Source organism: Thermobia domestica, chromosome 17 (genome assembly GCF_964235325.1).
Source record: "Thermobia domestica chromosome 17, izTheDome1.hap1.1, whole genome shotgun sequence".
In the NCBI taxonomy this organism is placed as follows: Eukaryota; Metazoa; Arthropoda; class Insecta; order Zygentoma; family Lepismatidae; genus Thermobia; species Thermobia domestica.
The window spans coordinates 113,045,024-113,058,590 of NC_137470.1; the positions used below are offsets into that span (position 1 = coordinate 113,045,024).

General features: G+C 36.2%; 1 protein-coding gene across 1 annotated transcript in view; it reads right to left on the reverse strand.

Annotated features, from left to right (window-relative positions):
• Positions 1 to 867: 867 nt before the first annotated feature.
• Positions 868 to 13,567, reverse strand: part of alpha-Man-Ib (alpha-Mannosidase class I b) — a 71,738-nt gene continuing 59,038 nt past the window's right edge. The window contains exon 11 of the mRNA XM_081744149.1: positions 868 to 13,026. Within this exon, the coding sequence (XP_081600275.1) occupies positions 12,805 to 13,026 (222 nt within the window). The 3' untranslated portion in view covers positions 868 to 12,804. The remainder of the gene's footprint in view (positions 13,027 to 13,567) is intronic.

A 13,567-nucleotide genomic window follows, 5' to 3' on the forward strand; every position in this document is an offset into this window, starting at 1 on the left:
AAAGTAAAATAATAAAAAACATGTTGAAAATTTGATCGAGATCGGTTGGGTCCTTCAAAATTTAAGTCAAAAACATAGTCATTTTTATTCTTATTTATACAGATTTTGAGAAATATAATTATGCTGGTGTATGCTCAGAACAACAAAAAGCTGCTTTCGAACGAAACGAAGGTACGATGCTTCGTAGAACATTCTGACTAATAATTGTGGTCCCCACTTGAAAAAAAAAAAAAATGTGAGAGACAATTCCATAGGACATGCATGTAATAAGACGAGGACATTTGTTTAATTTCACACGTAGAATCGACAATTATTTTTGTTTTTACTAGCCACTTTAAATGGTATTATCAATAATTTGCGAGATTACGTCTATAAAGAAGAAGAACAAAATATTCACTTGGATTAAGTTTGCTCTCGGAGAAATACGCAAATTTCAAAAACGAAAAATGTAATGGAACAAATACAGTAAAAAGGAACATAAACTTCCTGAAGAACACACAAAAACAAAGTTTATTCGTGTAGAAAAAATATATATTTAACAAAGGAAACTTTTTTTTCTCTTTACATTTCAAATCGTTTAAGTTTCAACACTAAAGATTTCTCAATCTACACTCTTTGGTACAAATCAATATCACTTACAGCTCATGACTAAAAGGAATTAACAAGAACTAATTCGATTGTTAATGCATATTTCAATTGGTGTATAAGGTGCATTTCCAACATATCACATACAAGATATCAGAGCTAAAAATATATTACATACGTCTCATATATCCATATATGTCTATTTTTACAAATGTAACAGTATAAACGCAGATATTTAACATATGGTAAGACTAAATAAGACTTTTTTTTTTTTTTAAAAAAAAAAAAAACTAAAACACTAGATATAGTAAGTATTTTCACCCTTGTGACGCTTACACTCATGCGTATGTAATATCACACATTACACTTACGTAACTATATCACGCTTGCATTACACAATAAAATCGAAAGCTAAAAACCATTCGGGGAAGAACACAACTTCAATTATAAGGAAGCAAATATACATTTATAATTAATGAAAATATACCAGACAAAGTCAACAACTACGCTTAAAATTATACCCGATCCACATGCTCTGACAAAAAAATTATTTATTAAACCACTCCTAACAAGTTGTTATTAATTTCTATTAGCTTTACTTATTTAAATACCTGGTTATTTTTGGCATATTTATCTGGAGCAGTGATCGCCAAACCGTCGATCGTGACCTACTAGTAGCTCGCGTTAACGCTCCGGTTGGCTAACCTTGATTTCTCCACTGATTCCTTCATAAAGAAATGTACGATTTTTTTAAAAAAAGTTTGTAGTTCTTTCGGTTGGTAGCTTACAGTAGGATTTACAAACGGTATGGTACCTTACAAGCTTCATAAGTTTGGCGACCACTGATCTAGAGGCAGGAAGAAATACATAATTATTATTACCTTAAAATTTGGCCCATTAAGGTACGTTAATCTACTTTCTTTTGAGCTAATTAATCTGGCGATATTTTAGTGAAACCAGGAAGAAATGCGAAAATTATTACTTTAAGGGGTTGATCGTCCATATAAATTGACTATTTTGTGCTTGCAGGAAGCTTTTCACTTGAATATTGCACCAAGGAATTTTATTTATACATTAATAACAGCTGAAAAACAATGCAATCCTTTAAACAGGACTGACGATATTAGTAAAAATACATTACTTATAACTTACTTGCACATTTATGCGTGTAAAAGTCACGAGAATTTTGTGGAAATATTGTACAGACAATGAAACTACGCAACTACGATTGTCAGTTTGACATTGAGGCTTAGCTGCAAAATGCACACGTTAGTATATATAATTCACTTATCAACCTGTCTTTTAATTGTCTTCTACAATATCAGTATATGGATGTTAAACAAGAATTGCACAATTAACATGGAATGTAAAACATTGTATATATATAAAGTTTGAAATGAACTCTGTACCACTCACACTTGCAATCTGTTTCCTAACTTTCTTTTCACTGGTCACCAACAATTAAATAAGTTCTTTTTTTTAATTCTTACACATACAATAACCATTTTCTCGCAACAGAATGTATTTATTTTAACAGCAATATACTACTTTGAGAGTAAGCATACTGTCTATTCAAAGCAAGAAAAAAAAAATTTTTTTTTTTCAAATAACGCTGCTCACTGATATTAGGAACTGGCAAAACTAAACCAGTAATTTACTTGAAATTTACATTCTTATAAGGTTGTGATATACAGGGTGCATCAAAAAGTACTTTACAGCTTTGAAAACTCATATTGATTCATCTATTTAGCTTACAGACATGTTTTGGTGTCATTTTGTAGCAAAATACATCAAGTTTTGACTCACGTAGTACACTAGTTCAGAAACAAGCCACCGCAAGCGCTAGCGGCAGTTGCAGCAAAAATGGCTGCCCTTACTGCTCCCGAGCGTGCTAGCTGTGGCCTTTGGTTTGAAAAATCCCGGTCTGCGACAACTGTGCAACATCATTTTCGTACAAAGTATGGTAAAAATCCTCCCAGTAGGCCTACTATTTATCAGTAGCGTGTGTTTCATTGAAATTGGATGTTCGGTAAGACACAACAAGTCTTCAGGTCTGAAAACGTTGTAGAGCAAGTGAGACCTCAGATGGGATGTGTGTCACATCACCAGTGGAAGCTACATTGAACCTCTTTAGGTATAAGGAAGAAAACTTGATGTACAGTATTTTTCTACAAAATGACACCAAAAACCATGTTGTAAGCTAAATAAATATGAGTTTTCAAAGTTGTAACCTCCTTTTCGATACACCGTGTATTTGTGCAGTATGTAGTGTTCTATAAGTGAGATATGTTAGTTAAAATATTCATTCAAATACATAATAATGTTTAAAACTTGAGATGTTTCAACAAGTGTACTATAAGTTTAGCATAATAACTGACAATTTATCCATCTTTCTTAATCCTTACACACAGAATAACCAGTTTCTGTCAACTGAATGTATTTATTTTAACAGTGACACACTACTTTCAGAGTAAGTATACTGTTCATTTAAAGCAAGAAAATAATCTTGCAAATAGCGCTGCTCATTGAAATCAGAAACTAGTAAAATTAAAATCAGTAATTTACTTCAAATTTATATTCTTATAAAGTTGTGATATATCTGTATGTAGTGTTCTATAAGTGAGCTATGTTAATATATTCCTTTAAATAAACACTAGCTGAACCTGCGCTCTCTACATAGCCCGTCATTCACATATGAGCGTAAATATCCTTATTATTCCTCACAACATCTATACATGTCCCTTTACAGAGACAAGTGAAAGACGTCTTGATAAAAATCGGCAAGAGGTACCTTAAAGGTGAGATTTTTTCGATTATTTTTTTCAGTATCTCGCATCGTTTGCAAGATTTGAGCCTACTTCCTTTTGGAGTTTTTAATTCATGTATCATCAGTGTTTTCTTTCTTGAGTTGAGTTGATTTTGACTTTAACATCCATTTCAGCAGCGAGGCTATATGAGACGGGACCTACTGATGACGTGGAAAAATGAAATGAAATCTCTGAGTTTTACGTCCCACGGTTATGCCGGTTAGGCTAAAGGAGACGGTGATTATGAGAGATGAGTGAAAATGGTGGAATGAAGAAAGTGGGAGGAAACGGGAGAACCCCGAGAAAACCCACGAGCACGGTGTTTGTCCACCACAAAGTTCACTTGGCGGGGGCTGGGATCGAACCCGGGACCCCAAGCACCAGAGGTGAACGCTCTACCACTGAGCCACCGCGCCCCCCACTGATGACGTGGAATCCGAACCACATGAGCTCCCGCCGGGAATCGAACCCAGGTCTCCCACGCCTGTTTTCTTTCTTCTTGCATGCAGTATGTAATAAGCAAATACATTGCATACTCAATTAATTATAATGTCAGTTATATATGGTGTTCATTGGGCACTCCAAACAATAAAGATTCATCTTAGACTGGAGAAATGGTTATCCTTCGGCTTTCATTATCATTAGGGTATGAAACAAACGCCTGAGGGATATACAACCCCTATATACAATTGGGTGGTGTTGGAATGGATAACTCGTAGGATATGATTTACTACTACACTACTACACTCGTTACTACACTAGAACTCCACAGTTAATAAAAATAAATACGGCAAGTTAGTTAGTTCGTCATCCGAACGAATTACAATTATCTCGTCCGAATTTCTGACAAATTAATTTTAAGAGCTATTCTGCGGCTATATACGAGGGGAAGTTTGAAAATAACTTTTCTCTCTCGTTCTCCCCAAGATAGCGAACAGCACTGGGGGAAACAAGACAGCGGTTGCACGCGCAACACATCCAGACACTAGTGGGTATCGTTCCTCCGTGATCCTGCAGATGGCGCCGTCGTAGCTCCTGCGCAAAGCGGAAACAAGTCTCTCAGTCTGAGCCTGGTAGCTATGAAGAGAAGGCGCGTTTTGACGTCGTGGTCAAAGGAGGAAGTGCGAGCGGCTGTCCGCTATGAATGGGCACGTGGCGCATCGGAAGCAGAAATTTATAAACGCCTCTTGGAAGTCTATGGGCCTGATGTGATGTTGAAACAAATGGTGCGAAGATGGTGTTGCCAATTCAGTGAGTGGCGGAAGCAAGTGCTGGACACACCGAGACATGGAAGAACGTGCACGGCCACTACAGACGAAAATGTCAGGATGGTGGATGACATGATTAAAGCAAACCAGGCGCTCTGGAAGCAATGCTACGTCACAGAAGCTGTTCGACGCTTCTTTCGTGTGCAGAGCCTTGAATTTTTCTTGGAAGAGTTTTTGAGGCTTATAGACCGCTATCACAAATGCCTCAATGTACGCGGTACTTCTGTGGGAAAATAAAAGTACCTTTAATCTTTAATGTCACATTTATTTTTTGCCTTGCATTCCCACCTCTGTCCACAGTCGCCTGGGGAAACTTATTTTCGGACTCCCCCTCGTAGTTACCTGAACGACTCTGCACGGATTCGATTCGCGGTAAATGGTCCTGCAATTTCGACTTCTACTTGGAGAAGTAGGCCCGAGTCTCATACAGCCTTGGTACTAAAGGTGACGATTCACAAAAAAGTTGTAATAAAACGTTTAAATCAAAAGTTGTGAAAAGAATGCACTATGTGAACATCGTAAGGCAGAAACAGTAGTTCGATTACTACACGAAGATATTGTGAAATGTTTAAATATTTCAGTTGCCTGTCCGAAATCATGTGGAATTAGTGTTCACAGAAATAATGTAGGAACACACCTAGGTGTGGAATATTTCAAACTACATACAGTACAACCCAAAAGTCTTGTAACTTTTTTTTTTTTTGTATGTATGTCTCTTCCTCAGCACATGTCCCATCAGGATCGTTCATAGGTGGCCAGGGGTCAATGGAAAAATCTTTGAAGTTTGCTCCATTCAATTGTAATGAGGCCCATGAAATCTATGAGCGGCCTGATCCCGTCAATTATGTCATTCCGAATAGCATTATTTTTATACTTCCACTAGTCCTCTTGCCTAAATGTTTCTTTTCATGAGCACTAACCGGTATCTTATCTAGCTGATTAATTATAATTAACGATATATTGTTTCTCAGTCTCACTTGTTTCACCTGTTTTATTTCACTACACTAATAACGTAATCGGTCAAAGAGTGTCAACACTACACAAATTTGAATATCTTCCAACAGTCTTCAAAAATCAACATTTTAAAGAACTGTATTCCTCTTTATTTACTAGGAACGTACTGGGACTTGAAGAAACCGCATACAAGTAAAAGACTGAAACTCTTTCTTTGACGTAATTCACACTACTTCTTCCCACTTCCATATTTTACAGATATGTTGACGACACCTATGAAATTTACACTAGTACTAAGTATCGATGTAATGGGAGAAGCTTCGGTAAACTTATGTCTGCTGAAAATCAAATAAAACCATACGTAAAACAAGTCAGACGAGAAACGAAATAATCAGCTACATAAGATACTTGTTAATGATCATGAAAAAGGATATCTAGATGCAAGGGAGAACTACTGAAGTATGAAATATAATGCTATTAGGAGGAAGATAACTAAAAGAATGTAATTCCACAGAAAACGCTAGTTTTCTGGAAGGATATGTGTTGAGGAAGGCAATAACATTTTACTGAAACCTTCACAAGTACGTAGATAATTTCAGGTGCTTTTGGGGTAAGTACTCTTTAACAAACTTCTATACTTGTTTGAAGGTAGGATGAAAACAATACTACAAAGTACGAAGTACGTACATTATTGTAAAGAAAATAATTTTCTGACTAATGAGCTGCAATTCTTTCTTTCTTTTTTTTTTCTTTTTACTTTTAGATCTTGTATGTAGATCTGCTGTTGGTGCACATAGACTAAAATAAAATCGAAAAAGAGCTCATAGCTGCACTGTTAGTCTATTTATAGTTAAAGAAACACATTTCTAAATAAACCATTTATAAAAAAAAAAAAAATGACGCACGAAGTTTTAAACGTTTATAAATTACATGATAATTAATACTTAAAGCTATGGTTTCCAACCTTTTTTGACTGACGACACACTTTACAGAACGTCCACCATATCGTGACACGCTTGTTTGATTTCTATTAATAATAATTAATTAAATACTAACAGTGTAAGTCCATATGTTTCTATAAAGTTGTGACTCTTATGTAGTACTGAGCATTATTTTTGCCGCTGGAGGTGTTCACCTGTACAGTCTGTCCCAGAACTGATTGTAACTCAATCTTAAGTGCTTCATGATCTCTAAATTTTTAAATTTTGCGACACACTGGTTGAGAGTCATTGATTTAAAGGATATTCAACAAAAGTTCACCCCTTAAACGTGGTACTCTATACAAGATCTAAATACAATCAAAAATCAAGTCTGCACTTTAACACCTTCCGTCAGTAATTGTTGTTACGACTTTGTAAATATTTTCGAGGGACCTACACGTTAAGCAATCGTGGTAATACAAAAACAGTATTCCCTGCAAAATAATTGTGTATATATACATAGCAACATAATATAGTACTGAAATTTCCACTCTGACAAAATTTAAGTTCGAAAATCAGAGGTCTTTTACCATACAATACGCAAATAACACGAAACATATCGCACAAATCCAATGTTTATTGTAATCCAGAATTTTGAAACTGAGTTACGAACTAGAATTTTGTTTGTATTAAGAAGATTTTATAGGTTTCTGATCGCGATTTCAATTGTAAACAATCGGAAAACTTCTGACCCGAGGTTTAAATGTGGAAACAGTAGTGAAGCTGTTTCTCATATTTTCATTTACTTACTTTTTTTTTTTTTTATTATTATTATTATTTTTTAACCTAGACTTTTGAAGTTTCCAATTATTGCATTTTGCATTAACCCCTTTCCAACTGAATTATATTTTTCTTACTATAACTTCATATGATAGTAACTCATAGTAAATTGAGTTTATATTAGACTATATGAAAATACATTTTGTTTCCACTGTTGCTTAACAATGCTGAGGGGAAAGGAGAGTCAAGAGTCTCTCACACGGATAAGCTTCGACATTATAACGCACACAGGAATAATGAATGAGCAAAGAAAATGGGACTTAGAAGTCCAGACAGTCCGAAAACGGTTGAAGAAAACTAGTTTTTTCCTCCCCCCCCCCCCCCAAGCCTTTGGGGCACTGTACTGTATAGGTTACAATCGTGCTTAACTGAAAGGTCTTATTTTTTTAATTTTATTTTTTAAAAGTTTGTTCAACAAATAACTGAGAAAGTACTATATTTGAAAGCTTTACCGCCAACCCACATGAAGCATAGATTTAGTATATACATTAGGTATTGCATAAGCAGCCTGAGCCGACTAAAAAATGAACGAAATGATGCCCATGTTACAAGGGAGGATCAGAAACTAAGGTTACAAGGCCAGGCCGATATTTTTGGAGTTTCGTCTGTTATAGAAGAATGAGAATTGTGGGTATTTTAATACAAGGAGTTGGCAACTGTGCAGAGTTTCAGCCACCCACCACCTACGGCGCAAGTTGTATGTAAACGCAAATGGCGACTCGTTATGAAAACTGGTCTCGTGAAGAAATCTGCTGTTATTCGATTTCTGTGAGCAGACGAAATTCACCAATAGCTGCTAGAGGTTTACGGTAGGGTGACCAACCGTCCCGTAAAAACGGGATTGTCCCGTTTTTTCACTACCATTCCCGGTGTCCCGAAAACTTCTCCCGGGACGCCAAAATGTCCCGTATTTACGTACATTAGGTACAAAAAAACCTTTCGAATCGCTAAAATTTCCTAATTTATATTATTTTCTAAGCTATGTGATTATATTAGAATATGTCTAATTACTGAGCAACGTCATTACGACGTTTGCAATATTGGATTTGGTGGCTGCACTGTTTTCCCTCCTAGGCCTCCCCACTCCGCAGACGGCAGTGCAAGGGGCTGAAAGTCTTATGAAGAACAAATGTCACCTGTTTTTACTCTGTTTCGGGCGGTGGAAGATTGAGGCGCTGTCATCAGTACAATACAGTATTTCTATGATTTGACTAAGATGTAACATACTTCCATTTACGAAAGGTGACCAGAAGTATAGAACTATAAAAGTGAAAGTAAAAAGAAAACTAGCTGTAAATGAAATAATGTCTAAAAGTAAGACAATGCAAATAAAAGGAGTTAGAATCCGATGCTGAGAGTAATTATAAATCCTGTCGGTGATAGATTTGAGAGCTCATATATTTTTAGTAATGTTTTCAAATATTTCACTTTTTTTTTTTTTTTTTTTTTTTTTTTGGTAGCTGCTGATAGTTACTTATTATATAATTAATTCCACAACGTTTTCAATAGGTTTTAAAAGGAAAAGTGTAAATTTGCCATTTTTGTGAAATACAAAGAGAGAGAGAGAACGGAGAGGCTAAACAATGTGTTTAGGGGAGCAACCTATCCAGAAATAAAAGGTGTCCCGTTTTTTCTAATTTACGATTTGGTCACCCTAGTTTACGGGGACTCTGTAATGTCTCATCAGCATGTCGCAGAATGGTGTCGAACGTTTGCGGCTGGTAGAGAAAACGTCACCAACGAGGAGCGCAGTGGCCGACCTAACACGGCATCATCCAACACCGCATCGACCACCCTCTATACAGCCCGGACCTCGCTCCACGCGACTTCCACCTGTTGCCGCACTTGAAGAAACATCTAGGAGGCCGTCGCTCCGCTTCACACGAGGAAGTGAAATATTTCGTAACAACGTGGGTGAACACGCAAGGGCAAGATTTTTACCAGGAGGGAATTTTCAAACTCATTCCACGATACGACAGGTGCCTCAACTGATATGGAGACAGTCGAAAAATAACCTAAGTATGCACTATCTGTTGGCTATATGTAATAATATACACACGTCTCACTGCAGGCTTTGAACCTTACTTTCCGATTACTCCTCGTAGTTAGAGGGCAAAATAGATCAATAAATAAATAAATAAATAAAATAAAAAGACGAAGCTGCCAACCGCACCACAATTTTCGTACGGATAACGTAATTTCTGATCGTGGGGCTCATTCTATACCTGCCTTTGCAAAAATTGCGGAGCATACCGCAACGCGAAACATGTAAGGGAGAAAAGCATAAATAATATAAACAGCGTTATCATATAATCTTATCCAAGAGAAACACTAACATTCCTTCTAAACTTTCTAACACCTTATACGCACTTCTCTGAAGCATTTTAAGTCACAATGATCTCAAATGCGTCAAACGAGCGCCATACGTTCTCTTTCCTTTTCTTTGTGCTAGCTGATCGAGTGTATTCGCTCGTTTTAATTAAAATTCAAATACGATTACAGCCTGTTAATGTAATACTTCAGGCGAGTTAGCGGTAAAAATTGTTAACTACTGCAACATCGTAAAGGTAAACTGTAAAATTGTCTATAATTTATATTGCGTGTCATGCTAAATTATATTGTGTTTAGCATGGAATAAATACCTGTAGATTTTAAGTAAGTAACTGGAACCTTATTCACGACAGATGATTGAAAAAAAGCTACAAAGCATAAGACTTTTATGTTATTCACTGTAACTTAATGAAAATTTATTTGTAGATTAATAAATGTCTGTCTTGGCGCAGGTTTGAAGACTTTGGATTCTGATCATGTATACCCGAGAAGCGGACATTAAAAATGATGACTCGTCTGGAAAATTGGTCGAGAGTAGAAATGAGGTCAGTTCTGCGGTTCCTGTGGGCCAAAAACACTAAATCTACTGATATTCATAGGCAGATTGTAGAGATGTATGGGGAGGGCCAAATTTCAAACTACTGGTAATATATAGGGAAGTGATGTCGTTCTTTAAAGAAAGACTAATACTGTTAATGACAACCTTGCACACAGCGATAGACCCAGTACTTCAACCACTGACGTTACGCTTGGTACGAGTAGAGCACTTCTTCTACAGTCTTGACCTAACCCCAGTGACTCTCACCTTTTCCCTTTCCTAAAGCAAAAAATTGCTGTTATTATGTCAAAACCACTGCCTCAAGGTGGCTATGAGAACTTGTCGCGGATTTCTGTGCAAAGGGTAAAAATGAAGTGAAATCTGTAAGTTTTTCGTCCCTCAATTATGCCGACTAGGCTAAAGATGACGGTCACGATGAGAAATGTATGAAATGGTGGAAGGAAACGGGAGAACCCCGAGAAAACCCACGCACATGGTGTTTGTTCACCGGCGAGAGGTGAGATCGAAACAAGGATCCGATGCACCAGAGGTGAACGCTCTACCACTGAGCCACTGCGGCCCATCTATGCAAATGGTACAGAAAACTTTATCCTGCCGTTGTGATAAGTGCCTGAACAAAAACTGATTACATCGAGGACTACTGCTGAGAGCCTTTTATCATCAGGCGTGTTGATCTTGCAGCTGTTTCACACATAACCATAGTAGGCTTTGTAGCCTTTTCCTTTTCGATCATCCCTCGTACATCTAATACGGTTCGTATCTTCATAATAAACAACATAGGACGTTAATGTTCAGTATTATAATTTTGAAATAATTAAATTGAAACAGTACAGTTTACGTTGCAATTCATCGTCACAATAATTTTAAAGCGGCAAATTACCCGCACGCTAGTGTCTCCTGTTGGCGTCAGGCAAGCAGTGCACGTAGCGAAGCGGCGACTGTTAACTATGACGAATTAGCGTTACTCACAAACTGAGACGTTTCCCTTTTATCATTAGGATTCGATTCGTAATGATGTGCAGACATTTTGGAAGGAAAGAAAGAATTTTGTACACTACTTGGTATATAAAAAAATATTTTTGGTAACTTCTATCTTGAAAACAATATTAATCTTTAATAAAGAAATATTATTTAGTTCTTAACATTTTGAAAGAATTTGTTGTCTCTACAGTGCTCATCCTACAGTGTGATGACCTGAATGTGAATGCCCTTTGTTTCGTTTGCTCTTGTGCAGAGAAATGAGCAAGTACGAATGAATATCTTTGGCAAAATACCTCTGGTATTCTGAAGGAAGGATTTTATTGTGAACTTCCGGCACGGAAAGTGTTAAAGATTTCAGCAGTCCCCTAAAGCCAACAGTCATTTACGAAAACAGTTTAAAAAAATCTGTATCCCTAAATCGTAACATCAAAATTTTTTTGCAGCATGAAAAGATTCTACACATAGTGATTTAGAATTAAACTCATTTCAACTTACAATTTTCAGAATAGTACATGTAAACATTATAGAACACTATAATTTGGTATTATATTGATCTATTCCTTCTGATTGATTTGTGCTATATTAACTACTGTCATAGCAACATACTAAAGAATTTGATGTTGGGGAAATCAACACATTTAATTAAAACAAATTCAATTAATTAAAATCTTGAGAACGACTTGAATTTGAAATAATAGATCAACTTAATGTGTACTGACTTACAACCCTGTATATATTCTGTTTTATCTACTAACTATGGTGCAAAGTTATTACTTCAGTTGTTACAAAGGGCCAATATAGATTTAACAACGAAATTTATGTATTCTTCCTCAAAAGTTATCGATCAAAATAACGAAACGAAAACCTGAAGCCCAATACTTGTCTTAGAATAGTAAGAACACAAGAATTGTTACATGAAATATAGGAAATATTCATAACTAGAACAAGTTAACTATAGTGACCTTCTGTTACAAGATTGTATAAAAAACTGTCGGTTTCTCTGACTACAACAAGCATTTAAAAATCATACAATTTAACATTATTTGGCACTTGAATCTTGACGCCCTACCATAAAGAAAGCGACTGATTTCAAAATAAATAACTAAGAAGTTTGTCCTACCTTAAATCATTTTCAACTTTCTTCACACACGTTAAAATGAATCCCAGCATTCTTCTTCACACACCACACTTACCCAAATTTTAACGACTTTATTTACATTTAAACTTTCATATGTAATACTTATTAATCTCTATTTAACTTCGTATTATGATATGCACCTGTTCTTTCACGAAGTTCAGTCTTAATCTTAAAGCTCCAGCTGTCCGACAACAACATGAATTCAACTATCATCACAGAACACTAGCTGTAGCAGTATCACACAAATACCACTACGTCACCACAACACTTAACAATTTCTTTCTCAGCAAATTCTTTTCCAGACAATTTAGTTGTTTCTCTTTGAATAGGAATGATTTCAAAGTGTCCACTCAGTGGTTACACCACCTCCCTTAGGAAGACTAGAGATGTAAATTAATTACTTTAACTTTTAATCTAAGCGCTATAACAATTTGGGGAGAGGCAGCGGATGTCCTTCCGTATTCATTACGAAATTATCCACACTCATGAGTTGCTGGTCGTCACTAAACAATAAATATAAATATTTTAATGTCTCTCCTAGGAAGAAAGATTCCATCATATCCCTCGGTCTTGTATCCAAAACATTACGCACATTACCGATGGAAGTGTATCCATTACGAACTTTTGTATGTTTTTCAAATGCCTGCAAAAGAAAAATCTACTTAATCTTTGAACATACAAGTTGGATGTTACCAAGAGTATCTTATAACTATTTTACAAATAGAAATAAAATTCTTGCAAAAGACCTTTAAATCTTGACAGCTCTAACTCAATACTGATAGCCATGCAGGCAAAAAGTTAATACTACCTTGACCTATCATCTTCAATGACTGGTTATGTTGACTATCAGCTCCAAAGTGTTCTCTGGAAAGAAGATCAGAAGATTGTTCAGTTTATATCCGACCGAATTTGCATCGCTGCTGTCACCTGTGCAGGTGCCTGAGTATCGTGTCGGTGCTAGAGAAATTTAGCCGAAAGTAAACCGTTATTTGGAAAGGTAACATCGGGATTTTACTCCACGCACATTTTTGTACAACCGAATACTGAAACAGTGCCACGAAAATGTTTAACCATCAGAGTAACCACAGCTAATGAGATTTTGGACAACCAGAACAGAAAAGGATCCACGCAGAAACGATGAATAACGAAAGGAACCCTTTCGAGGTTACAAGCGAAAGTGTCGC